Source organism: Sebastes fasciatus, chromosome 16, assembly GCF_043250625.1.
Source record: "Sebastes fasciatus isolate fSebFas1 chromosome 16, fSebFas1.pri, whole genome shotgun sequence".
NCBI lineage: Eukaryota > Metazoa > Chordata > Actinopteri > Perciformes > Sebastidae > Sebastes > Sebastes fasciatus.
In genome coordinates this window covers 24,425,797-24,453,559 of record NC_133810.1, presented here as the reverse complement: position 1 = coordinate 24,453,559, position 27,763 = coordinate 24,425,797, and the positions used below count along the sequence as shown (strand labels likewise).

The 27,763-nt window shown below is 40.5% G+C and overlaps 1 protein-coding gene across 3 annotated transcripts; it reads right to left on the bottom strand.

The window, feature by feature from the left end:
• Positions 1 to 1,078: 1,078 nt before the first annotated feature.
• On the bottom strand, positions 1,079 to 27,763 carry tmem164 (transmembrane protein 164). Of its 3 annotated transcripts, none has more exons than XM_074610771.1 (6): positions 26,890 to 27,763; positions 12,896 to 12,945; positions 8,949 to 9,015; positions 6,933 to 7,011; positions 5,905 to 6,005; positions 1,079 to 2,609 (listed from the first exon to the last, which is right to left on the bottom strand). In XM_074610771.1, exons 1-6 carry the CDS (start codon positions 27,331 to 27,333, stop codon positions 2,403 to 2,405), a joined length of 948 nt encoding a protein of 315 aa, XP_074466872.1. In that variant the 5' UTR covers positions 27,334 to 27,763; the 3' UTR covers positions 1,079 to 2,402. The 3 variants fall into 3 exon arrangements, with proteins under 3 accessions (XP_074466872.1, XP_074466874.1, XP_074466873.1); XM_074610773.1 differs by having other exon boundaries at positions 27,590 to 27,763; XM_074610772.1 differs by lacking the exon at positions 26,890 to 27,763 and adding an exon at positions 26,256 to 26,303.

The window sequence follows — 27,763 nt, the reverse complement described above, 5'->3', positions numbered from 1 at the left end:
GTTTCCCCAACTAGGATAGTCAACACTCTCAATAAGCAAAACACAAAAGAGCACAGAATCTCAAAAGGGCCTAAATGTTGCATTTAGTGAAGGGGGAGATCAGAATGACACTGGGTGTGCAGTTTCCCTCCTCTTTTAAGCCCTACAGAAAGGGCGTCGTCACACCCTGATTGGCCAAGAGGGGAATGCACCAAGCTGCTCTCAACTATCATTTAAGAGCCAGTCCCCACACCCTGCGCAACAGATGAACTGAATAACCCTCCAATCACTCAGCAACTCAACCAAAAAAACACCAGGGAAAAAGGGAGACAACAGCAAGCACCAGAGAAGGGGCGGCTGCCACAAGCATCCCCTGCTTTATGGTCTATTTTACACTAAATGGGACCATAAGTTACTAAATGAACATCATGCTGTATTGAAGAAGACTTGAAACTAGAGATTGAGACCATAAACTCATGTTTACAATGTTTACTGAGGTAATAAATCAAGTGAGAAGTAGGCTCATTTTCTCAGACTTCTATACAATCAGACTTCTTTTTGCAACCAGAGGGGTTGCCCCCTGCTGGCTATTAGAAAGAATGCAAGTTTAAGCACTTCAGCATTGGCTTCACTTCTCAGACCCGGAAGTAGCTCACTGGCCAAATCTGTCATTTAGATTTGGAGCATTTCTATTGCCTCCTGATGGCAAACGTGCTGACAGATCTAACAGTGTTAACCTGTGGGGCAACCGAAGGGTGGGCGCTACGCAACAACACTGTTGGTCGGGAGGGCGTTACCACCTGTAACCGCTGTATGAGCACATTGCAGAGCAGCAGCCGTGAGCGAGCCATTGGGGCACGCTCACATGCACTAAAAGCATGCATGGCTGGCCCGGCTATGTCAACAAAGCACAGAGAAGATCGGATTACAACACACACAGAGGGAGAAAGACTTTATTCTCTGCTCAGGTAGACATTACTCCTCTATATCATTACATAGCAAATATTTGTTTGCTGCTATATCAATGCTCTAAATATCATATAGAGAACCTTTAAAAATACATCCTGAACATCTTTAAAAACACACATAAGAACGTTGGTTGACTGAAATCACTTTTATTGTCAATACAGCACATACACTCGAACCGATAGAAATACAAAAGTTTGTCTTATCCCTTCTTTACAGTGAAGTACAGTATATGCTACAGTAATACACACACACACCCCTAACACTTGAAATGATATACACCATGGCTGAAATATTCCAATTGCCAATGCTGGTTAATACTTTCTTCCGAATGGGTCGTCAACAAATGACCCAAAGTGACTTCATGCAGATCATCTGATGCATTTTCCTTTTTCTTTTCCTTTTTTTTTTTTTACACTAAACTGAGCCTGTGACTCGCTGTCACACAGTTGAATCACAGGTGTGGATTCGGGGTGTCTTGTAAGATTAACTTGAGGATCAAGCAACAATTCAAGTGTCATGATGCATGATTCCAGCCCAGATACAGTACGTATTTTGTCAAGATCTTCTCTCTCTTGGCAAACGTCACATTCATCCCAACGGCGCACTGAGGTTTGTATTCAATGGAATATGGTCCAATATTACAACAAAATAACGGACAAAACTCCTCCTCGCCAGAGGTAATAATTGTAACACCCCAGTGTAGATCCATAAGTCCTCATTCATCACTTTGAGTCTCAGCGCATAGTACATCCTCGTGTCCCCTGATTATCACAACTGGAATGATCTGAGCGGGCTGGAGCCAGAAATGCAAAAAAAAGAGGCCACGAATAATGCTGTCATACCCTGTACATGTGTGTAGCAAAGCTGGAACAGAACGACGCCCTTTGTATTTTCAGTCATGACAACGCTGAGAGGTGATCTTACATGATGAACAAAAAATCCTCCGACTATAACCGAGCGATAACTTTTACAAACATTCACGATCTGTTTTCAAAACGCACATGAGACAAAGAAAAATAAAGAACTGAAAGTGTAACAAACTGCAGATCAGTAGTGACATCTGGGTGACTCCTATTTCCTGTCCTTAAAAATTTTACAGTTACAAAAAGGCAGCATGAGAAACGTCCCACAAATTCACTTACATGTTTCTGGAAATTATATTCCCAAAAAAAAAAACCATCTGTCCCAACTCCATTATGCCAACTACCAGCCTTACAATGCCCCGTTATGTTTGAGCATGCAAGTATGTATGCAAGCCGACTACAACGCTAAAATAATGACACATTGATTCACTGGCCCTGAAATGCTCACTTGGTTCAGTAAAACCGATGTAAAAAGACGTGTTAAAATGTTGATTTAAAAAAAAAAAAAAAGAAAGAAAAGAAAAATCTCTGTGATGAGAGCAGGCATTTAGAATGAAAGGCTAGAAGGTCTGCGTGCGTCCTCGCGGACATTCAATCGACCTTCTTGCTGCGCAGTCGGAGCGTGTCCATTAGGCATCGGCACGCGGAGCCCGTGTGCTGCGAGAGGAACGTGAGGACCTTCCCGTGGAGGAGGGTCAGCAGGGTCTGGTGGCCCGTCGCCCACACCCGGTACCAGGGCCCGTAGAAGGGGTCGGACACGGCCGGACACAGCATGTTGTTGAGGTTGACCTCGGTCGCCTGGAGGGGGGACAGAGACAGACAGGTTGAGTAATGGTGCATTCATACCAAGAGCAAAGTGAACTTCGTGATTATGTAAAAAGTCGATATAAGGAGGCGAATAGACGCCAACTCCAGCGACAAATTCACGTGACGCAAAAGCCTATCAGCGTTGAGATTCTCCTCCTGTCGTCACTGCTCTCCTGACGTTGTTGAATCAGAAACGGAGGAAAAAAAATAGGCCTATTGTAGCTGTCTGTGGTCACCCAGAGCTATGATAGTACCTCATATTAATACATAGCCCGCACGAAACTCTGTGTATAAATGTATGTGTATAAACAACAGACTGTCTATGGTATAAACAGCGAAGTCGCTGCCGTGCTTATGCCTAGATGACTTTATCTCGAGTGTTGATGGAGCAGCTGCATAGCCTGGCACTGATTGATCCGAACTCCATTCAGAAAACAAGCATTTTAAAAGTTGTTCGCTTGTCGTCTTGCAGACAGATATGACAAAGCATGAATTCAGACTTTTTACAAATCTGCATCGTTATGTAGTTATTTCGGCATCCTTTTGATGTTTATTACAATTAAATCACAGCACAATCTGTTTATTTCAGCGACGTGTGGGTTGCTAGATACAGTCAGTGCGATGGCACTGTATGTGAATACAGCTCGCCGCCGGGTGATGTTGTGAACCTAGACACGACGGCGTTTGGTTTTCCGACATATCTGGGACTTCCACACATGTAAAAGTGAGCAACAGTGGTTATTTCTTCCATGGTTGATGGTGGAAAATAAAAGTGGTTGGTATCTATAGGGACAAGCTCCTTCTCCTCTCCGGTGCGTCTAGCGTGAATGAACACACGTGATACCGGCGGTCCAACTCGAGCGAGTAAAGCGAGACGGTAATTCGCTTCAACATAGGACACAATGTGATGCTATTAGCAATCAGAATAATAAGTACTGCCCAGTTGGATAATGAGGTTTTGGCAAATGGCATGGTTGACTTCACCGTACATATCTTTCTAATCATTCATTTCTGCTCCAACGATCATTAAATTGACCGAAAGATGAGTTCATGGCCTCCACAACTCATTATCTGACGGCGTAGACTGCTTTGACTGCTGAATGATCCACTTCATTTTATCACTGCAATTTGTGACCATCTAAACCTTATTTAGATCTTCAGTGTTTTTATGATTGCAGAGGGTGAAAAAAAAAGAAAAGACAAACACCTTATGCAAACCAATGCAGTAGCACTGCGGTAAATTCTGACTTTGTGAAGCTTTTTCTGATTTATAGAGTTTGGTCTCTGCTGTCATGATTTGTCCGTGTACTAACGCGCATAATTTTGCAATCAGGCGGACACGATTTGGTGTTTTTTTTTCTTTCTCCCCCTCTATTAACCTCGGAAACTCGCTTTTTAAACTATAGTGGATTTATTCTTCTAATTGGTATTCAACTCAATATGACTCACTCGTGCTGCCTCTAATTTCAATGTACAGCGAGTGGACTAAATAATTGCAAATGTGTCACAGAACAGGATATTAATTTTGATGTAACCGGCTGCAGAAATGAGACTTTGAGAATATAGAAGCAAAAGAGAGGAACACTGACTTAGCAGTGGTCACACGTAGACCCGTACCATATAGTTACCTGTCAGGCAATTAAAGGAACAGTGTGTAGCATTTAGGCGGATCTATTGGCAGATATTGAACATACTAATAATAAGTATGTTTTCATTAGTGTATAATCACTTTACAATAAGAATCGTTATGTTTTTGTTCTTAGAATGAGCCGTTTATATCTATATACGGAGCGGGTCCTCTTCACGGAGCCGGCCGCCATGTTTCTACAGTAGCCCAGAATGGACAAACTAAACACTGGCTTTAGATAGGGCCATTTGCATCGGCCACGGTAGTTCTCACGGGAGAAGTTTAAGTTGGTTGCAATCTGCAACCTCACCGCTAGATGCCGCCAGATCCTACACACTGCACCTTTAACACCAGGCTCAAATTTTATACCCAAACCTTGAATCAACATCTACAATACAATCATTAAAACATTTCAAAATAGTCTTGGACATGGTGAACCCATCTGGACTAGACTTTGTTGTACCTAATTAACAACATTGGAACTAACTACAGCATACACTATTCATTTTAATGTAATTATGTCAGCCTGGTGGTGTTTGTGTGTGTTGTTTTTGTTTGTATCATGTTTGTAAAGTTATGACTACTGCTGTTTGTGTTGTGTATTGTTAAGGTTGTTAAAAAAACTATGAAAAAAATGGTTAAAGCTCAGTGCACTGCGCTTTATCACAGGTGATAAATTCCTCCCTCACTGTTGTGTTTTACATGAGAAGCTGTGGATGCTCTTCTATAGCCAATGGAAGGGAGTTGCATTCTGTAAAAATGTGTCTGTAAGGCTCTACTACTAAAAGCTGCCTCATTACCTCTGCTCCCTGGTTCTCATATAAAGACGCCACTGACAATGTCGGGTCACGGGATATTTAAACATGAGCTGTACCGCGTGTTCAAACTCAGCTTGGAAGAACTGGTTTCAAATATGACACTCCTAATGGAAATGATATGGAAATTCTTGTACACAGGTCTAAACAAAACTACCTGTCTAAATAAAGGATTAAATAACGTATGTATACATGTGCACATGCACGTGCAGGAATGGATAGGTATTTTTTATCGAAATTGCAATATAGTATTTTCAAACCGCAGTGCGGTGCAATATGTGTTAAAGGTGAAATGTGTTTTAAAATACCATTTTAAATTAAATATTGTGTTGCTGCAGAGATGTCCTGGCCTACACATCATGTTCTACAGACCTAAGTAAACATCTTAGATCATTTGAATGTTTTTCAATGAAAATGTAAAAATGATCATTCCCTCCCAATTGCAATATCAGTCAAAATAATCACAATTAGATATTTTTTCAGCCCTAATTTATATGTCTGTAAGCACGTGTATACCGCCATGCATAACCAACTTTTACTTTCATTGTCTGGATTGTGTTGCTTGTTCATTAAGTTTCTTATTTAGTTGTTGTGAGCAGGGTGTTTAATAAGCATGAGATGTGAGAACACTTTTTTCATAATAAGCCTATATCATTTATTGAAGCACATTTGTGTTGCATTATGTGTTCGTCTATGTTTGAAGAAATGACTTATCGTTCTCCCTGTGAATGAAACCAGTGTTACAAGTGATGGTGTGATGGAACAAGTGATGGTGTGATCGCTACACCCATGTACTTTGCATAGTGGAGTGTCGTGTAAAGCCCAGCAGGTGGCTCCATCTTACCAGGCCAAGGACCTGCAAGAAGAGGAAGTGGTAGAGGAACAGGATGCCGGTGGAGAGCAGCGCCCACCACATGTCCCCCAGAGGCTCAGGCTTGTACACACCTGCAAGAAGAGGAATGCTCGTAAAACACGTGACTCGGTTTGTGGGTTTTAAAAAGAGAGGGAAAGCAAACACAAAGAATGCATCTTCTCGTGCCAACGCTGGCTTTTTTTTTGTGCAACATATCAGTCGAGTCAACAGATGGAACACCCTGAAGCCGAGGCACAGCCAGGAACAGGATGTGGTGTCGAACTGGCTTTTCCTGTTTCCTCACTGCTGGCATTTGCTAGAGTACTACCAGGGGAAGACATTTAAATGTGCACCGATTATGTATGTTTAACACGAACAATGAATACTTCCCTTTGTGAGGCTCCATTGTAACATTAGCGATGAACAATGAGGCAGTACGTGCAGAGGTTTGATTACTGTGCTACGCCCGAGAATAAACTTCTACCAAAGACTTTTTACCAATTAAATCGATTTTTTTTTTTTTTAGAAAGCTCCAAACCTTGTGGATGCAACAGGTTATTGGAAATCTTCCCTGTCCTTACATGATCATTCAGGAAAAGTGGTTTTCTTTTCTGCCAATTTCCTGTTTTCAAATTGACACATTTACACCTGGGAGCTGCACAGTACCACTTCTGTCTTCTAGCATTTGCTACTAAGTGACTTTAAAAGGCACCTTGACAGGAATTACTGTAAGTGCATTTCCAAATCTGCAGAATCTGGTTCCCCAGTCTCCACGTTGTAACAAGCAAGACAAAAGGTGCTTATTGAGAATAAACGGATAACTGTGTAGCTGACGTGAACAGTCATGTCCCCACATGGTTGAACAGGCAAAGACAAAGCAGGTTATCTACACCAACTTCAAACATCACCGACAAAAAGGGGAATCCACCCGAGGATAAAAAGAGGTGAAAGATATATTTCATCGTGTGTTGTTGTGAACGGAGAGAACATGGGTGTAGTTACTGATGGTCGACACCTACCTCCTTTCCTGAAAAGGTAAAGAGGCACTAGGTACAGCATGGAGTGCTGGATGTAGTAGATCTCCTTCTCAAATGGCAGCTGAGGAGAGAATAAAACCGATTCTTTACAACCCACATCAAGCAGGGATTATTAATTTGCTCAGTATAAAGAAGTATCTGAACATTTGGGGAATGATATCTGTAGATAGTCTTAAACTTTTTAGACCTAAAATCAAAACAGACACTTATAGCGCTCTGTCTTGCGCAGTGCTCTGATGTACTGACCTCAGAGCACCATTAATAACCGGAGCTGGCTGGGCTGTGGTCTGAACTGTGTGCTCTGTTCGTGTGAACTGCTGGCGGCTGCTTGAAAGCAATACTCCTAACAGAGGAAATAATTAAGAGGTGAAGCCAGGGATGTTTTTCACTCATTCTCATCTATTATTCCACTGCTAGTGAAATAGAGTCATTAGGGGGCGTGACAACGGAGAGCCGAAGCTGACTTCGGATCAGCGCCTCGGCACGTAATATGAATGACTAAATGAAAATACAAAGACAAGGGACTACTTTAGCAATTCCTCTACCTTTTCTAGTGAAAACAGAAACACACACACACCGGAGATAACTAGAGATATTATTAGTGATATAATCAATAAAATGTAGTTAATTGTTCTCTGTAAATGTGTGTTTTACGTTTTTAATCCATATCATGTATAATTCAATGTTTTGACAAGAAGATGTATAAGGTTATGATGCCTCTTCAGTTGAGTTTCATTAGTGTTGTTCATTCCTCACACTTCTGTTGGCAAGATCTGTTGTGAAAACTATTTGAAGGGCATGTTGACACATGACATTGTGGTACCATTGAGGCTAAAAAAAAAAAAAAAAAAAGCGGCCCCATTATTACCCACCTCCACAGTTCTGTGAAGGCACACACTTCCTTGTTGAAAAACACGTTCTTTATTTAAAAGGGAAATAGATTTATGGCAGAAAGCCTTTTGCTTTACTTTGGTTAAGAATTATTCTGTAGCGAGAGCGTTTGATCTTCACAGGGATCGTGTTAGAATCGGACAAAGTTCAAACTTGTCAAAACTTGATTTCATTTGAGCAAATGTGATTTAAAGTTAGCGGGCATTATCTGCTGTTAGCGAGAGCCTTTCAAGCAGATCTAAACTGATTCCCTCAGATTGCCTTCTCTAAAACAGCAGATTTCCATCATCAATTAAAGCTCGTACTTTTATGCCACTTGAGTTCGACATTTTGTCCTTTTGCATGCTGGAATTTATTCTTCAGATTCAGACTCTAGTAGAGGAACTACGTGCGTTTAAAGGAACGGTGTGTAAGATTTCGGGGGATCTATTAGCAGAAATGGAATATAATATTCATGACTGTTTTCATTAGCTTAGAATGAGTCCTTCATTTCTACATAGGGAGCGCGTCCTCTTCACTGAGTCTCTGTGAAGAGGACTGCTGTGGTTCTACAGTAGCCCAGAATGGACAAACCAAACACTGGCTCTAGAGAGAGCCTTTTGCGTTTTTACGCTACCTGAAGGCCACCGTAGTTCTCCGACACGCTTGTGAGACTGTGGTAACGTCAGCCGCAGAGTGTAAAACCGTGGTATACCGCCAGCCGCCGTCTGACTTCCTCCTAAAGTAGTGTTATTATGGCAAGGATGGCTTCTGGGCGAGGCGAACAGCGTAACCACGGTTTTGCACTCGGCAGCTCACGTTACCGCAGTCTCGGAAAGGGGGGAGTGAGCGGAGGGGTACTAAAGTTGGTTGCAATCTGGAACCACACCACAAGGTGTCGCCAAATCCTACACACAGTACCTTTAAATATTTATATAAACGTCACATTTCTTAGAAGTAGTCATCACCTTAACATCACCTAAGCTCTCCTCTTGATCTGTCATAAAAAAATATATATATGGATAATTAACACGACATGTATCCATGTTAATGTCAGAGACAGAAGATGAAGCCTTTCTGAATGAGATCAGGGATTTGATGGGAGATCTTCCAGCGCTGGTTACTTACCAGTCTTGTGTTGACTACAGGGAACATTAAAGCCAGTAACGCTCCGTTCAGCATATGGACCTGCAGCCTGAAAACACACAAGAGGAAAATAATAATCAGGGCTCTGATAAACTTCACGTCCTCCATCACATCTGGCCCGAGACTCCCAGGAACATCGTAAACCATAATTTACACGTTGCGCGCATCATTGCGTTATCGACATGTTAGTGTGATTTAGTGCTGATATAAGCACGGAGGAAACAGCTGGAGGACGCTGTAGATTCTGCTCCGTGTTGCCGAAAGCCAATCAGAGGGCTCCCTGATGCTGTTAGCAGCAGCTGTCTCTCATTCGTCGGCGGGGTCAGCTCTTGCTGGGAGCGTTGATTGGGAGAAGTCGGGTCACTGATGGTTTAATTAGAACCTCTCTCTCTATATGTGTACAGTATGTTGCACACTCCACTATGAAATCACAAGTTTCTGTCACGATTCTGACAAATCAGCGACTCTAGCTACTCATTCGTGATTAGTATGCATTTAGATATAGTCTTTAGTTAGCACACATTCTTCTGCTGCTCCCATCTCACTCACCGTTCAGCACATACGCAGCCTGTCTGCTCCTGCAGACAGAGGGAGTGCGATGCTCATTCATGTTTAACTTCTGCACATTTCTTTTTAACCAACAATGATTCTAAGAGCCACCGTGTACGAAAAGCCCAGGAGCTTATGTGTCAAAGTGTGGGCATGGATCTATCTCATGTGACTGCTCTTTTTGTCAAGTAACTGTTGTGACAGCCAAGGTCACTGGGAAAACAGCGGCGCTGTAGGAATGTCAGTTCCAGTGAGCCCAGCTGTCACTCTGGGGGCCTCCGGACCTTTTAGGGAACAACGGTCTGATCCGTTCAAGTTCAACACATTTATTGATTAATGGTGCGTTCAAATGGGGTCGTGTTTACCGTGTTCACGAGTCCATATGAACGCCTGACTCTTATATTCATGACCTCGTAATTGGAAAGTTTCTGAAAGCTTTGAGTTTACGAGTGTTTTGTTGACGTTGTCAGAAATGCCGGAGGCCATGGAAGTTCATTTTTCGGTGCATAATAAGTTAATATATTGTAATTTTCGTCGTATATTGTTTGTCTTCGTAATTTTATAATATCCCTGATGAAAATGTTGATATTCCCGACGGCCTCATCTTTCTCCTCTGTCATTATGCCTTTGCATTTCCTGCATTATGTTACCCGCTTGCTAAATTGTAAGCCTCTGTGGCAGTATTGTTAATATTGCCGTTGCTTAGCAACGGTGTTCTCACGACTTAACCACTTGAACGCCAAGCACATGTGGACACGACTTCCCATGTTGTAAACACAAGCTCACGAGTTTAATTTGAAGGCACCATAATAATAATAACAACCTTAGCCCGGTGTTTGTATTTAAAAATGACGTATTTCTAAAGAAGCTTTGGCATGTTTAAGTCAAGTCTGTTAATCTATAATGTTATGATGTGGGAAATAAGCATTTACCTTAGTATATAAATTATTACATTATGATTATTTTTGTAAATGTGTGTAAATGTTTCCATTTATTGTCATCGATATTATTTTTAAGTTTGAGTGTTATAACCTGCTCCTAACCTGACATACTTCTGAACTTGCTTCTTAGACTGAATGAAGTCTCTGGTGTTATTCTGCTGTCACAAGGTAACGGTATATGTTTGCTTCTCACGCAATGCTTTTGTCTGCCTGGTGAACAAAAGGAGCTGAAACCAAAGCAGAAGGGAGGCTACATGTGTATTAAGTAGAGAGGTAGTCTCCCGTTCTTGAATACAGATGCTGGTTCTGTGTTGTTTGTTCCACACAAGCAGTTGATTTCCACGATACGATAAAACACTGATAGAAGAGCTGGAGCTGCATGTAAGCATGAAGTGGAGGCACGGGGTTGCAAAATAAAACGTTGTTTCATCTTCTCTGAAAATCTTTACAGACATTGTCACTGAGATTTGATCACAAAAAAAAAAAGGTTTCTGAAAAGGCAGTAGTATCCTGATCGAAATCATGGTGATTTGATGCCTTTGCTTTTAATGGAAACATTTGTTCTTAAAGTTGTAATGCTCTCATGAAATGAAACCCCAATTCAGACTGTTAATGTTTTTTTTCTGCCATAGCCATTCAATGTAATTACATTACGTAATTACCTCTCTAGGAAGTAGATTTCATTGTTACTGGCAGGGTCCGCCAACCCAGTACAGGATTCAAATATCAGCCTCTGTTTACTATTCACTCTCCAGTATTAAGTTACTGCTGCTGCTTCACATTAAATGGTAAAACACACGGGGGCTTTTATTGTGAAGCACTCACAGGAAACAAAATGTATTTGTCACTAAGGTTAGCACTGTTAGGTTTTTTTTTTTTTTTTTTATAAAAAATGCTCCTACAAGACAACAGACATTTTTGGCTTTTACATTTTTTACATTTTTTTTTTGCAGTTGATCAGTTTTATATATTGCAGGGACTAACGGAACAAAGCGGGTCTGCAAACCTCCAACTTATCACCAAGGAAACCAACTCCTTTTACCGTGCCCTGCTGTTGAGTGGAACACGCAGTTGCTCATGGCGTGATAGAAGAACAGGCGTGGTGTCCACACTGGCAGCGTTTCCGTTTCCCTTTCTTTCTACACAGAGTTTGCCTTTCATAATGGCCATTTCATCTCATTATAAATGTCATTTATATTTATTTTAGACAGAAAAAGGTTAAGAAGCTCATTTGTAAATAATCTATAATTAAAAGTCGATGCTCTATTCACTTATGGAGCTGTGCAAGTCACTGCATTTTCCCCCAACACTGTCTTGCAATTATTTCAGAATAAAACCCTTGTGTTAACAAATGAAGGATTTCTGTTCACAGAAAAAAAAAATGCTAGAGGACTTTTATTTTGAAATGGAAACAGGAAGTGTTGAGTTAAAAATAACTATAAACTTTTTTTCATATCTGTGACATAATACAGACATTAAAACTAGTAATGTTGCTGGTATGACGTCAATATACGGTCAAAAGAAACCGCATTTGTTGTTGCTACGGTAACCACAGGTGTCGCCAAATCAACAAGGACTGAAATATCCATCAGTCAACAGGATTACACCCACATGCATTCCTTATTTAAAGCAGCAGGGTATGTTTTATTCCATGGCATCATCTTCATCAGGTTATTGATGGCGTTTGTGCAGTTTCACTTGCCTTCGTTCGCCACGTTTACACAAACTACAAGTGTAAATCTCCTAAACCAGGATATGAGTCAGAAAAGTATTTCTCATGGGGAAATAACCGCAAAATGTCCGGTAAGCTGATACTGTATTATACAAACTAGTCTACTATGAGGAAGAACATCTTGGCCTGATGGGTGAATATTTTTCTGAAGTATTTTGTTTTGCATAACATTTTGTAGTGTCATAACGCTTCTCAAACTCACTATTTTATTCTTAGTTGGCTACTTTATGGTCATTTTAGGTAAGACACAGCTACAAACTGCTCACTATGTGACTCCCATGGAGCTAAGGCAACAGAAAGTGACCCTGCTTGTATTTATTTCGGCGTAAATCCAACTTTGTTGTTGTTCCCACTGGCAAAAACAGTCATTTTCTCCTGAATAATTAACTGCCCAGACCAGAGCAGCTGTTGAGGAAAGAAGCCCATAAAACCCCAACAAATTCATTACAATAAAACACTACAAGTAATTACAATCAATGTAGCAATTGCTTTTATGTGGATATAAAATCCAGGATTTATATGGGTCCGTCTGCCCAATCATTTTATATTACAGGTTCCTCCTACGGTAGGTTGACATGGAACGATGCAAGAAACTGTGAGTCGTGGCCCTTTTACAATTAGCACTTCCACTGCCAAAACACATTGTTGGATCTCACTGAATAAAACACAGAGGAAAGAAGACATGAGCCAGGGGTAAATATACTCACCTAAACACAACCATCGCTGTTTTGCATGGCGGGCAGGCCAGCAGGAAGATCTGTTGATGAGAAACCACATTATCACATTAAACTCACAATCATTACGGAACAGCTTGAATGCTCCGAGAGCTTCCAGCGTTCAGTGCTGTAAATAAAGAAAATGAACAAATTGCTTTAACAAGTTTTTTTTTTAATGAATATAATAAGAGCAGGAGCCTTGAACGGAGTACCCCCCTAAGGCAACTGTAAAGTGCTTCCTGCTTCAAAGAAGAAAACAAAAAACACAGAGTTCAGATGGGACCCAGGAGGTTGGTCAAACAATTACGGTAGATTTGGAAATGTTAAAATGAGTAGTAGGTGTTGTTGAATCCGAACTAACCCTGTAAAACTCCAGAGTCACACAGTAATACAAACAAACTAATGGATTGAGGCAGTGGTAGACCAGCAACCCTTGTGTTCTGCGAGGCGAAATGACTGTTTTTGTCAAAGGAGTCTGGTGGCAGTTCCTCGTCACAAAGGGCTGTCTGACGGCAAAGTAAAGCGGTGACAATATGTAGCCTGATATAAACCGATATTCACTTTTTGGTGGCTACAATATGTTTTGCTGCTGCCCTCGTCCATAACAGTGTAGGTAATACATTGACTATGGATAAGTACCTCATACAACCTCACTTCAAACAATCCGAACTATCCCTTTAATGCACGGGTTCTCAACCTTTTATAACTTGAGGCCCACTTTTGATCAATAGAAAACGTCTGTGGACCACCTTCCCAAATAAATGACAAACTGGGTTATAAATATGTCGGCTGTAATGACCCACAAAAATATTCAGCTTACCCTCATTCATCACTGCCTGCCATTATGAATCATATCACCATTTTGAGTCACTGCTTCCGAGAACGTCAGCCATGTGTGTAAAGGGGAGACTCGTGGGTACCCATAGAACCCATTTTCAATCAGATATCTTGAGGTCAGAGGTCAAGGGGCCCTTTTGAAAATGCCAATTTTTTCCTCGCCAAAATTTAGTGCAACTTTGGAGCATTATTTAGCGCTCTTCCCGGGAGGCTACCATGACATGGTTGGGACAAATTGATTCCTTAGGTTTTCTAGTTTCATATGATACCAGTATGAAAGACAGAATAGCAGCTGTCGGATTTTGAAGAGGTTAATCTAACCATTTGGAAGGTACCTACACGGCGCACTAGATGGCGATCTGAGGCCCCGGCCCAGTGGTCGAGAATAGCATTAATATATTTCATTGCTGTCGATTGAAGCAATCTACAACTCATTGCTCATTGAACAGGGAGAAGGAAAATAATCAATTTCTGTTAACTGAAGAGCATGACCATGGATGTGTATAAATCCTGGACTGATGTGTTTTGGTCGGGCTTTTTATGATAATGACTGTGTTACAAATTCAAACCTTGAACCTGTGAGTCCAGGTTAAATTTACAGCAGAGTCATGAATGATTTAACAAAACACTAACAGCAATATATTCACAGCTCCAAGTGCAGGCAGCTGATATTTTATTTAACATGCATTTTATACATTTGAGAACAAAAAGGCCAGTTTAAAATTGGTTTCTAATCCTTTCATTTCCTCTTTCGGAAGCATTCATATTTCAACATGTTGGCTTTATAATTGAATGGGACTATAGGTTAGAATGTGGATCCCAGTTATACATCCCATCTATGCTCAGCGACTGTGCTGCTGGGGCTTGGAGGATGCTGCAAACATGGATTGGTTGGAAACACTATCTGACACAAGAAAGAGTTGGTCTGCCTGGAGGGCAAAGGCTGGAAACAGAATTACAAGAAAGCAATTTACTTGAGATCTGTTGTACAACTAGCCACCGGCCAGGGGATACGTCTCAGTGATTGATCTGCAGCACACCTATCAACTCATATTAACCTGCACTGTGAACACAACCAAAGTTTGTTTTGTAGACACCGTCTGTAACAAACTAAAGCTTTTAGATTAAATAAATGTATAATCCTGAACTTTGAAATACATGTAGACATTTTCAAAAACAAAGGAGAGAAAAAAAGTAATAATGATAAAAGAAAAAATATATAAATAAATAAAAATTTTAAAAGAAAAAATATAAATATATTTTTTTAATTTATGAATGAAAAATAAATAGTAATGCTAATAATAAATAGATATCAATAAATAGTTTCTCTCTATATATCTTAAATCTTTTCCAGACATGTTTTTCCATTCTATCTTGTGCAAATTAATTAATGCTCATATTTCCTTTCAGAGGAATGAAACAATATATGAAACTAGCTTTTCATGAATACAAATGGTTTTGCCAAAGCTGACAGGTGTGCGTCCTTGGCCAATGCAAATTCCTCAGATGGATTGTCACTGTCAGCCACCATTGTTTACTGTGTGTTTGTGCTGCCTGCAGTAAAACGGTAAAAGACAAATCCTTTGTCTCACGTCAGACACATTGAACCAATTACACACCGCTCCCTTACATGGAAGCTCAGTGTTCAGTATTAAATAAATACAAAATACATTATGAAATAAATGTATGTTTAAATATATAAATGAACCAACAGTTTGGGAACCACAAACCTGGCTCTTCAGGCTGTGGGAGACGCGCTGTTTCACATTATGTACATAACAGAACATCCAAAGGCATGGGATGTGGTGTCAGTAGTGTTGGGGGTGAGGATGGTGTGTGACTGTTGTTAAGTGCATACAATAAACAAAAGAGAACAGAGGAGGAACTAATTACATAACCAGAGGGCAGGGAGAGAGAGGGAGTAACAGACGCTGAGTTTAATAAGCTGGGAACACCGGGTCCAGGAGTTATCAAAAGGCACTGCTGACCGACCGAGTTGTCTACGGAGTTACTTTTGTGCCTTTATTATGCAAGCAAACAGAATAGGTTTGAGAGCAAAATATTTTATCGCAATTAAAAAAATGTTTTGTTGCAAGTAAAATTAATTTGTGATTAAAAATGTTTTAATGCAAATCTACATTTTTGTTTGAAAATCCCAGTTTTGTTTGCAAATCCAACATATCTGTTGGCAAATCCAAAAGTTTTGTTTTCAAATCCAAAATATTTGTTTGCATATCCAAAAGTTTTGTTTGCAAATCCAAAAATATTTGTTTGCAAATCCAAAGGTTTTGTTTGTAAATCCAAAGTAATTATTTACAAATCCAAAAGTTTTGTTTGTGATGCCCCTTGCCTCAAGCTATAGCGAGCTCAACAACTGCTACCAAATTTAGCCAGTTAGCATCTGTTAGCTGGAACAACAACAATGCCATAGTTATTCTGAATCAACCAAGCTCACGACTCAGCATGTGCAGCTTTGTTAAGCTAAATAAATAAAGAGAGATCTTACTTTCTGCGTCTGTGTTTAATTAAAGCAGCAGCAAGACAGTTGATTCAGGATTATACTTTGACTTTCTTGTTGCTCTAGTTAACAGGCACTAACTGGCTAAATCTGGCAGCAGTTGTTGAGCTTGTAAGCTTAAGAGGCCGGTGATATATGGCATGATGATATGTGGCATTATGACATGTGGCGTGAAATAAAAGTGTTATTGGGAAAAATGCCAGCATGAAATAAAAAAAAGCACTTTTGAAAAAGGGATTTTGAAAAAGAAATGTCTATTAAGAAATAAAAATGAACTTGTATAAGAGAAACATTTGAATGATGAACATTTCATAATAATTATTTTATTATTGAAGTTTTAATAAATTCCGAAATACATTTGTGATTTTTTGAGCTCGTAATTACTTATGTATTTATTTAATATTGAACACTGCCCACTGCCCACAAAATAAGTTGATAGTAAACATTTTGCAGATATTTTCAATATGAACATTACCCGATATGCTGTTAAGGGGAATATAGGCAATATGTAAAACATATTCTCTACGAACAGTTCTTAGACGAGGGTACACGCTTCTCTGTATATGATTAATACAATGCAGTGATGTCATATCATCTCTACTGTATTTTCACTGTACACAAGAAAACGGATTTCATGCACATTACTAGGCATGTTGTTTCGGTCAATAAAGACTGCCAGACTGGGCAATGTTGTTATTTCATCAAGCCTTTACAGTTTGTGCTGGCATAATGCGGGCGTCTTAGTCATTGTGAAAGGGCAGGCATTTCCTGCTGTGTGCTTTTACTGTCATCATTGCCAAATCTGTCAAAATGAGTTGAGTCGGCTCCGTTTTGAATAAATTTGACCTTCAATTTAAATCGGGAACAAAAAATGAGTTCAAGGTGACAGGAAACTCTAAATTGTGACTTTGTAGCTAAATATGTGTTCATTATGTTTATGGTCTTGTCATCAGCTCTCTTGGAATGCCATCAACAAATGTCGATTGCTCCAATTGTGTTTCTTTACTTAATTTTTTTACAGTATAATCTTCAGAAGTTGGGTTTTAAAACTGTTTAGCAGCGTTTCGTCAAACATGTCAAATAGGGAACACTTCTTTTCGTCACTTTTGATGTGCACTTTAGTAATTAGGTCACTCAGTGTTGACAGGAAGTGGCTTCCTCACGTCTGGACCTTTGGCTGATTTTTCAAACCCAAATATTACCCTTTACAGTGCAGTCAAAGTACAGTGAAATAAGTATATGATAGTCATTCACACTATCTGGATAGTTACATGTTGACTTAAAATCTCTCTCTCTCTCTCTCTCTCTCTGGACATATTATAAAATTATGAAGAAAAATGACTAAAATTACAATATATTAACTTATTATGCACCGAAAAATTACCTTCATGGCCTCCACCATTTCTGACAACATCAAGAAACACAACTCGTGAACTCGGAGCTTTCAGAAACTTTCCACTTATGAGGTCGTAAATACCACAAGAGGGGGGGGGGGGGCGTTCATACGGACTCTTCTCATGAACACGGTAAACACGACCTCATTGGAAAGCACCATGACTCAAGAGGAGTCACCATTTCAACGGTCAACCAAATTCTTCATCACTCTACACGAGCTTCACTGCAGCTCCAATAGACAATCCAGTCCAGATTATATCCACATGCATGATCACATTTATGAGAATCGAACCAGCCTTGACGGTGTTGTTGCAGCATTAAAGACACAATTACCTCCAATGGTCGTTACTCCCAATTAATTTTACAACTGAAATATAAATTTATCTGGAGGGTGCCGCAGGCTGAGGCATAATGCCAGATGGAGACAGTCTCCAAACCGAGAAATGGAAGACAACCAATAAAAAGACTGAAACTGGTGTGTAATGTTGACTATTTTTTGGTAAATTTGATGTATAGTGCAAAATATAACTTCATTTTAACTGAACAAAAACATTTTCCGCATTGTTTGCAGAGCATTTTCAAAGTAAAAGCACAGCTGTGGCTGTATAATGATCGTTCAAGCTGTGACGAATAAACGCTGCAAAAAAAAAAAGATCAATGGCTTACTTATAGATTGGCAGACCTCATTACTGATAAGCCACACTTCATTTTGACAAGTGTAGTCATTAAATAATACAGTACGGTGCGTTCAGCGTGATCTGAATCACTGAGTCAACAATCTGTTCGGCTAGATGTTATTGCTACGGCTGATAAATGGCGCTATATGTAAAGATAATGCTGATACCGTAGTCTGTTATATTGATACTGGAATGTTTGTTGCACACAGCTTGTTAACAGCACGGTACTTCAAGTTATAGGCAAGCTCCCAACCTTTAGAGCAAAGACAAAGCACAGAGTCTTTATGTTCATTGCTGCATTGTGCTAACAAGCAGTATTTTAGACTCCTATTAAAACCGTTCAAAGCTGCTGCGGGCCTGTTTTGAAGAGGGATGAGTTATTGTTTCCTGGACCCTGTAGCAGTATTTATCATCGGCTCATAATATCTGTCACGGTTTTATATGATCAGTCACACTGGACCCGTGGCAACATCTACAAGGGAAGAAAGTTCACTTAATATGGAGGGGCTCTGTGTTTGGCCAGAGCTTACCTATCATCGCGTGTTAAAAGGAAACTCCCAGCTCACTGCGAGATTCCTGTAGGAGGTGGTGAGTCACCCTAGAGACACTACAGAGAAATTAAATCATCCCTGAACACGCACAAGGTTGGACAGCATGTTTACAGTAATGACAAATTCAAACACTCAAGACAGAAGATTGAATCATGATTATTATCTTTGCAGGGTGCTTCAATAATAGCCTTTGTAGCATCTAAAAATCTGACCCGTGGCATGTGAAAGTCAGGTTCATGTTTCCTAACTGGAGTCCTGACATTACCATGTGTCATGTTACACCAGCTTTTGGTTGTATTTTATTAAGTCAGGGGGATGACAGGTAGTCATCGTTGTATTGTTTTCTATCGCTGTAGTGATGATCATGCTTGTTCATTGATGCAGTGCTGTTGAGTTTGTGCTATTTTTACGGTGTGATTTCATGTTGTCTTTATGTTTTATGTCACACTTTATTCTGTGAAACCAATTGCTCTGCGGAGACAAATAAAATTGAACTTGACTTGACTTGCATTGCACCTTAAAAAAGGGCTCATAGCATCCCGTGTTAGCATCCTGTGGGCCAAATCTAGCATTTCAACAAAATAGATAAATCTGAAAATGTCACTTATTGGGCTACATTAGAAATCTAATCAACTGCGGAGCAAATCAAAACTATCATGGTATGCACATCATCGCCTATCAATGTAAATCATAGACTGTATATAAGAAGTGGACGTAGTCACTGTGACGTCACTCATTGAGAGAAAAGAAAAAAAAGACTGTATTTGTGTAATAATTCTACCCATAGAGAGCAATGCTAAGCCCACCATATCCTGTGTTTGTTTATCCACTGGACTCTAGTTGAAACGCATGACAGTACATTGATCTGTCAGTAATCAGTTGGACGTCTGTCAGCGAGGCAATGTGATTGCTGTTGTTCCATGTGGAGGGAAAGATAACTGACATCAGTGTTGTCAGATGTGAGGCATCAACTCATCAGTCATCAGACACTGAACTCTTCACCCACAGTGCGTGTCTTGCTCACCTTGGGCTGAGTGATGCTTGCTTGCTCGCCTGGTGTTTTTGATATTCATGTGGCAAAACTGACACAGCACTCCATGCATGATAAAAGCATTATTTTTCACCAACAAATAGTTTAATTACAAGGTGTTTGATTTAGGTGTTTGTGTGCAGTCTTACGCATCTGCATTCTGTGCAAGTATTTAGTAATAATATTTACACTACAGAAAAAGTAGAATTCAGCCAATGCTAATGAAGCATTCTAGCAAACAGGCTGCTGTGTAATGACTCCGCAGGGCAAGCAACCTGCAGCAGCACGGCAACACAGTCGAGTGGTTATATTCTCAACACACAGGTGAAGTAGGTGCCTGTGCTGATTGCTCAAGGACTTTGGTTACTTCAGTTACAGCAACACTTGACTCTTGCCAGGCAGGCACCATGGGAACTTTACAATAGCCTATCATTTTCAGGCTGTAAAATGAACTCATAAATGTGGACTTCTCGCTCTCATTTCCAGATGCACTGTTTTTAATCATAGTTGCTGGGTTATTAAGCTTAAAAAGGAGACAGGAAAAAGTGAGGATCTTTGCAATGTTTTGGTTTTAGATTTCCAAAGGGATTTGATTAAAGGTCACATATTATACTCCATTTAAACTAGTTATTATAGGTCTCAGACACCTCCAAACCATGTCTCTGAAGGTTTTTTTTCAAAAAAACAATCAGATCATGCATTCCAGCATGTCTCTATAACCTCTGTTTCAGCCCATTTCCAAAAGTGCTGATTTCTGTGTCTGTAGCCTCTGTCTCCTCCCACTCTGCTCTGATTGGTCAGCGTTTTCTGTCAATCAAACGTCCTCAACAACAGTGTCACCCTCCCCCTCCCTCCCGGAGAAGCTCTCTCTCTCTCTCTCTCTCTAGAGAGAGAGAGAGAGAGAGAGACGAGTGGAGAGATAGCAGCTAGAATAAAGTTTATAAACCACTTTAAAGTTTATAAACCAGAAACTTCACCCAGCGCACGTTACCGGAGGAATCTGATCAGAAATCGGCGACACATGATGAACATCTGCGGTCCAGACTCCAGGTTTTCCTGACGGTTTCTCTCAGGTAAATAATGCTGTTTATATCTCTGTTAGTTAGCTCAGTGTTTACCTCATGCATCAACTCTGTAAACCGTAAACATACACTCTGTTTTACGTCTGTCTTTACAGATCCATCTGTGAGAAATGACCGACAGAATCATCCCAGAGGAGAGCAGAGAGCTGAGAGCAGACAGCTGAGAGCAGATGGCTCTGTTTACATGGAGATACAGAGCTAACCCGGTAGCATGTAGCTAACCCGTTAGCATGTAGCTACATGCTAACGGGTTAGCTACATGCTACCGCTATGACACGGTGTGTAAACACAGCGACCATCAGGGTAGAAAATAGAAGATGTGAAACAGTAGTCAGTTCATTATTTCTGCTAAAAGATAAATGTATGGAAGATCAGAGTAATGGTATATTATTTACAGTAGTAGCTGTCTCTGTGTTACCATGACTACAGACCACCGGAGCTTAGCTTACCATAGTTTACCAGAGCTGAAGACTTTCTCCTGTACCATGTTAACATAACTAACTAACAGGTGAGATGATTACAAATGCTGTGAATAATTAATATTGTCATCTATCAACTCAAATAAAGTTTGACTGTGAAACAGAAATGTGTTGTGTTGCTTACAAGTCACTATTTACTACCTGTACTCTGCTACATGCATGACATCAAATATATATAATATATAAATATCACCTGTTTAAACAGTGTAATTACATAAAGCCTTTGTGAAAGAACATGTTATATTTAGATGATGGGAGTACATGAAGCCTGTTCTGCTGGTTCTTGCAGACTAACAGGAGCTACTTTACTCAAGTTAGGTTGAGGAGGAGAGACAGTGACGCGCTGTGGGGCGGGGTCAGCTACTGAAGGTTCTGCTCTGGTTCGACCAGGAAACCCTCACGTGGCTTGCATTCTCTAATGACGTCAGAATACAAGGAAAAAAGCGAATTTTTTTTCTGCACCCATTTCCGGACAAACGGAGGAGGAGAAAAAGAGAGAGGATGGTCTTTTATGATACTATGGTGGCCTGTAGACACACTGGGGACAGATATTGATGTTTAAAAGACATGGAAAAGTGCATTTTGCATAATAGGTGACCTTTAAGTACCACACCCATATACTATGAATCCACTGTAATAAATACCTGGTGGGTGGAGTCAGATTACGAAATGAGTCGATATAAACACACAGTAACATCCTGGGAACAATCACCACTATTAAGCTGTCATATATTCAACACATATTACATCTCCTTCCAGCCCTCTCATTGACAAATCACCCGCAGGACAACAGTGCACCTTCGAGCCCACAAACATCACCTTCGATAAAGCAAGAATCCACAACACACTTCATGTTCCACCTATTTTTCTGATATTAAACGGCCAATCTCCAGCTAGCCCCTGGCCACATTCCCTGCAACAAATAAACTTGGTCCCTGCAGAGCCATCCCGTTGACAGAAACAACTCTTCCTTCCTGTTATCCTGTTTCAAAAGAGAAATAGAAATGTTACAAGAACACGGCAACTTCCACCTCCTTTCATTGCACCTCTTCCTTTTATAAAAAAGAACTAGGGCTGAAAAAGTTAGCGCGTTAATAATAATTTGTTTCAAAGCCACTAATTTCTTTAACGCATTAACACAATTTGCAATTTTTGGGTTGTAGCAGGCAGTTATAAAGCTAAAGTGTAGATGCTGGCATTGTCATGAAACTATAAAACCTAAGGTACCAACCATGCCATATTGGCTAGTCGCAAAGGAAGCTAAATAACGCTCCAAACTTGCGTTAAATTTTGGTGAGGAAAAAACTGGCATGGCCATTTTCAAAGGGGACCTCTGACCTCAAGATATGTGAATGAAAATGGGCTCTATGGATACCAAGTCAAGTCAGCACACCGACAGCTGTTGTTGCCTGTTGGGCTTGAGTTTGCATGTTATGATTTGTGCATATTTTTTATGTTAAATGCAGTACCTGTGAGGGTTTCTGGACAATATTTGTCATTGTTTTGTGTTGTTAATTGATTTCCAATAATAAATATATACATACATTTGCATAAAGCAAGCATATTTTCCCACTCCCATGTTGATAAAAGTATTAAATACTTGACAAATCTCCCTTTAAGGTGCATTTTGAACAGATAAAAAATGTGCAATTAATTTGCGTTTAATCGTGATTAATTATTCTAATTGATTGACAGCCCTATAAAAAAACGTATTGTTTATTTTCTTTAAATTCCCTCTTGTGATCACACTCAACTGTTAACAAGCATGAGGACTACCTACTGTGGATTATCTTAACCTTGGTCCGCATACGTGAAGGCCATTTTGCTACCATCCATCAATTCTTCATCACCGCAAGTTATTCATCAATGTCCACAAGCTCATCACACCACTGCCATGTGATGTTAAATAATCAGGATACATCGCTACGACTTGTTCTCCATAATTCATGTGCATGTGCATTAAAACACAGTTGGCAGAGACCCGTTGCCCATGACCCATGGTGAGCAATCATGTACCGTGAAGGTCAGCCAGTCAGGAGGCGGAGGAGAGACATGCAGGTGCTGTATATTTGCATGGCAGCAGTCAGAACAGAGAAGCTTTGTGTTGTTTGTAACGTCTGATTCAAATTTGAGGAAATACAATATACGTCATCACCCACTTTAATTCCCATGGTTATACTGTATGAATCAAACAACTAGCTTCCTGTGCAGTTATAAATTCAGCTCCTCGGTAGCTTTACAGCTGTTCATAACTTCAGCTCTTCCTGTCATTAACAATCATGTGGGTTCAAATCAGAAGACGCCCAGCTCTTGTTGCATACCTAGAGGGCTGAACTTGAGACAACAGGTCTGTCTGGACTACCTCCCCTGCTTACTGTGATTATTTTCAATTTACACCCCATGTAAACGCTGTACAAAGTGTACACTAGTGATTCCCAAAGTGGGGTACACAAAACAATTAGTATAAAATACAATGTTGCATATCTACAGATGGGGACCATTTGCACAAATAGAAACCGATATGATTGTGACACACAGCAATAAGTTCATTATTTTGGAGTTGAAGCACTTACTGAAAGTCAGCTTTAGGCTGGTGAGTTTAAAGGGGAACTATGGCTATTTTCAAAATGCATACATGTTCCTATGGTCTAAGAATATTAATAAACATGAAGAACTCTATTAAAAAAACTAAAACCAGAGTGCTAAAACTCAAATTTGTGATGTCATAGGGTATAAAGTGTGGAGCTGCTCCATAGACAATGAATGGGGAGAGATGTACTAGATGACACTGAGAGCACCCAGGGGAACGTTCTGAGTATATGGGAACATTTTCTGTCACAACACTACAATAGAATAAGGGGCCGTATACATGCCGCGTCTAACACGCGTGGAAAAATGCCAGCTGTGCCGCTTTTTTCTTTTCTTTCCAATGTGCTTGGGAGGTCGCGCACCTGTCGCGCCTGCCGTTACTAAGCAACCAAAACCTGCACGCTGCGATAACGATGATGATGAAGTTGCGGTAATTTAGCGGGAAGCCTCGCTGACTAAACGGAACACAAGCAAAACAAAGATAAATGGATTTCCAGCACCATAGCTTTACACTCGATTTCTCTCTGTCAGTTTGGCGGACCTTTCAACTAGATGTTGTTTCTTCCTCAGACGGAAAGGGTGAAGCAAATAAAATAGTCCGTGGGACAGATGGTAAAGCTCTGGGTAGCCCTGCACTAAAATGATTAACTCCTCCATATATTTACCGTAGACTGATATTTACAGAAGAAAGAAAAGATATCTGCTGGCTGAGATTGGTCGTTCCTCATCACGACATGCAGTGCGCTCCAAAAGTTGAACTATTTTTAACTTGGGGGCGCATTGCTCTCGCGTTTGAGCGTGCCTGCCGCATGACTACATTGACAACAATGGATTTGAGCGCACAAAAGACACAGCATTTGTACCCTAAAGCTCAAAAAAGAAAACAAACAGTCTGTGGGTCTCCCATTCATTGTCTATGGAGCAGCTCCAGACTCTATACCCTATGACATCACAAGTTTGAGACTTACTTCTCTGGTTTCTGGTTATGAGAGAGTAGCTCTTGTTCACAAATATTGATTGAACGTTACTAGGCCATGGAAATAACATATTGGAATTCTTAATGTGGGTGGTGATCCCCTTTAAATGTCTGGATTCATCAGGAATATGCCAGTCTTGCCACTGTTCGTTTTCTGAAAGCTTAGTTACTTGAAAATCTCGGCTATAAATGCTGTCAAGTTGAGTCCAAATGCAATTTGAATAAATTCCCCCTCTTTATAAAAAGTTATATAAGTGGTATTAACATTCAATAACATTGCAAATGTCCCCGCTGTGGGACTAATAAAGATTATCTCATCTTATCTTAACATGACTTAAATTGGAAAGTGTTTCTGTTTATCACTATGAAACAGGTTAAATAGTTGCAATGGCATCTAAGACTACAAATGGCAGTAAGCATGCTTAATCAGTGTTGAAAATTCCCCCTCTATAAAGGGGTTCTTGGCCTCCAAAAAGTTTGAGAACCCCTGGTGTACTGACATCAGATGGCCTGATAAAAACACAACCTGTTACTTCACTTTTTTGTACATCTGCTTCTGTAGGGCTCAAATGAAAAGCATGTTGATATGCAACTGAAGGAAGGAAAAAGTCCTTAGGTAACCCTGATTGTAAAATACCAACCACAGTGTTTCACAATACGGTAGGTGGGTGAGGTCAGGACAACATGTACTTGAAAAAAAGATAGTAGTCAAACTCAACTAACACATTATAAAATAAATCGTTAATGGTCAACAACTCTGTGTCAGTCCGTTTAGAAGAAAATGAAAACTTCCGTAAAGTTGTGATGTCACAACTATACAGTCACGGGTAGAAGTGCAGCTAAACTCTGTGTAGGTGACACACCCAGTATGAGGAAAAATAATGTGTTTTTGATTTGCTCACAAATCAGAGCAGACTGGGCTTTTTCAGAAGGGGATCTTATCATAGAGACAGGCACTAAATCGGAGCATTTCATACAGAGGGTGAATACAGGTATATTCAGACAGACAGTGTGAGAAAAATAATGTGTTTTTTGAACATTAAAGTATGTAAACATGTTCTAGTGGAAACCCAAACTACATGTATGAATCTGAAAATGAGCATGTAATGTGCCCTTTAATATAAGTAAGTCTTCAGGTGTTGCTTTCCCTTTAGCAGCCCATGCAGGGAGTGTGCACAGACTTAGTAAATACACGTAGTCTTAAAACTCATCCTTACCTGAACCATGGTCATGACATGGCAGGGGTTCACGTTAAGGGTCAACAACTCTGTGTCAGTTTGTTTAGAAGAAAAATGAAAACTTTTTACGTAAAGTTGTAATGTCACAACTCTACAGTCACGGTTAGAAGTGCAGCTAAACTCTGTGTAGGTGACACACCCAGTAAGTCCCCGGCTGCATTAAGGCTGTGAAGACGGTCGACAGTGCAGATGCGAAAGATCGGAAAAGCTCACCGATCAGAGCAGACTGGGCTTTTCTTCTTTTTTTTTTAGAGAGAGACAGGCGCTAAAACGGAGCGTTTCAGACAGAGGGTGAATACAGGTATATTCACACAGACAGTATAAGGAAAAATAATGTGTTTTTTGAACATTAAAGCATGTAAACATGTTCTAGTAGAAACCCAAACTACAAGTATGAACCTGAAAATGAGCATGACATGTGCCCTTTAATATAAGTAAGTCTGTAAACATGTTCTAGTAGAAACCCAAACTACAAGTATGAACCTGAAAATGAGCATGACATTTGCCCTTTAATACAAGTAAGTCTTCAGGTGTTGCTTTCACTTCAGCAAACTCATCCAGGGAGTGTGCACAGACTTAGTAAATAACTCGTAGTCTTAAAACTCATCCTTACCTGAACCATGGTCATGACATGGCAGGGGTTCAGCAAATATATCACAGTCTTGGTGGCGAATTTGAACCCAACCTCCACTCCAAAAGTCATACAAAGGGCAACAAGCAACAGGTTCTTGCCCAGACTGTCCTCCTTTACTGTCCGTGTGCAGCAGTCTTTCCCCACCACCCTGAGCTCTTTGGAGAGGTTGATCTTCTTCAGAGCCACGCATATCTCCACCAGAGAGATGAGGACGATGACCAGACTCTCACTGACCCGCTGCTGGGGCGCGAGGAAGGCGGCGCACTCGGGCCCCCCGTTGCCCTCAAACTTTGGGTCCACGCCGCCGTAGACCCAGTCCAGCAGGCTGTAGATGTTATACCTGGACATATTCCTCTTCTCGTGTTGGAAAAGAGACGAACACGATGGAATAAAAGACGTCACACCGACTTCTTGGCGAAACATGAACTGCAAGATTTCCCTTTTCGTCTCGCGGTTGAGAGGTAGACATGTATCCAACCCGCCGTGGTGTGTGTGTGTGTGTGTTTGAAGCTAGCTGAGATCACCACAACTAACTAGCTCATCCACTGACAGAGGAGGAAGTTGTGCTAGCAGCAGGAGGCAGCGTTGGTCCACACTAACTGACGTTAACCGACGCTGCTGTCTGCTGGCTTAGTGGCAAGACTCCCTCTTCTGTCACGTCCCTCACACACTTAGTTACGAGCTAATTCGGCATCATAAGAAACACGCATTCATGCTGGCTATGTGCTCTCAGTCATATCAGGCATAGAGACAGCGGTTTGCTGGAGGTTCAATTAGCGTGTTAGCAACAGACACCGGATAGGTTGCTAGCTAGCTCTGCTACCAAGACTACCTTGCTGAACTGTGAGGAAGG

Coding starts and splice junctions, on each gene's coding strand:
- tmem164 (XM_074610771.1), bottom strand. CDS start 27,333: ATGTTTCGCCAAGAAGTCGGTGTGACGTCTTTTATTCCATCGTGTTCG. Junction 12,946..26,889: donor ATGTCATGACCATGGTTCAG/GTAAGGATGAGT, acceptor TCTCATCAACAG/ATCTTCCTGCTGGCCTGCCC. Junction 7,012..8,948: donor CTGTAGTCAACACAAGACTG/GTAAGTAACCAG, acceptor TTCTCTCCTCAG/CTGCCATTTGAGAAGGAGAT.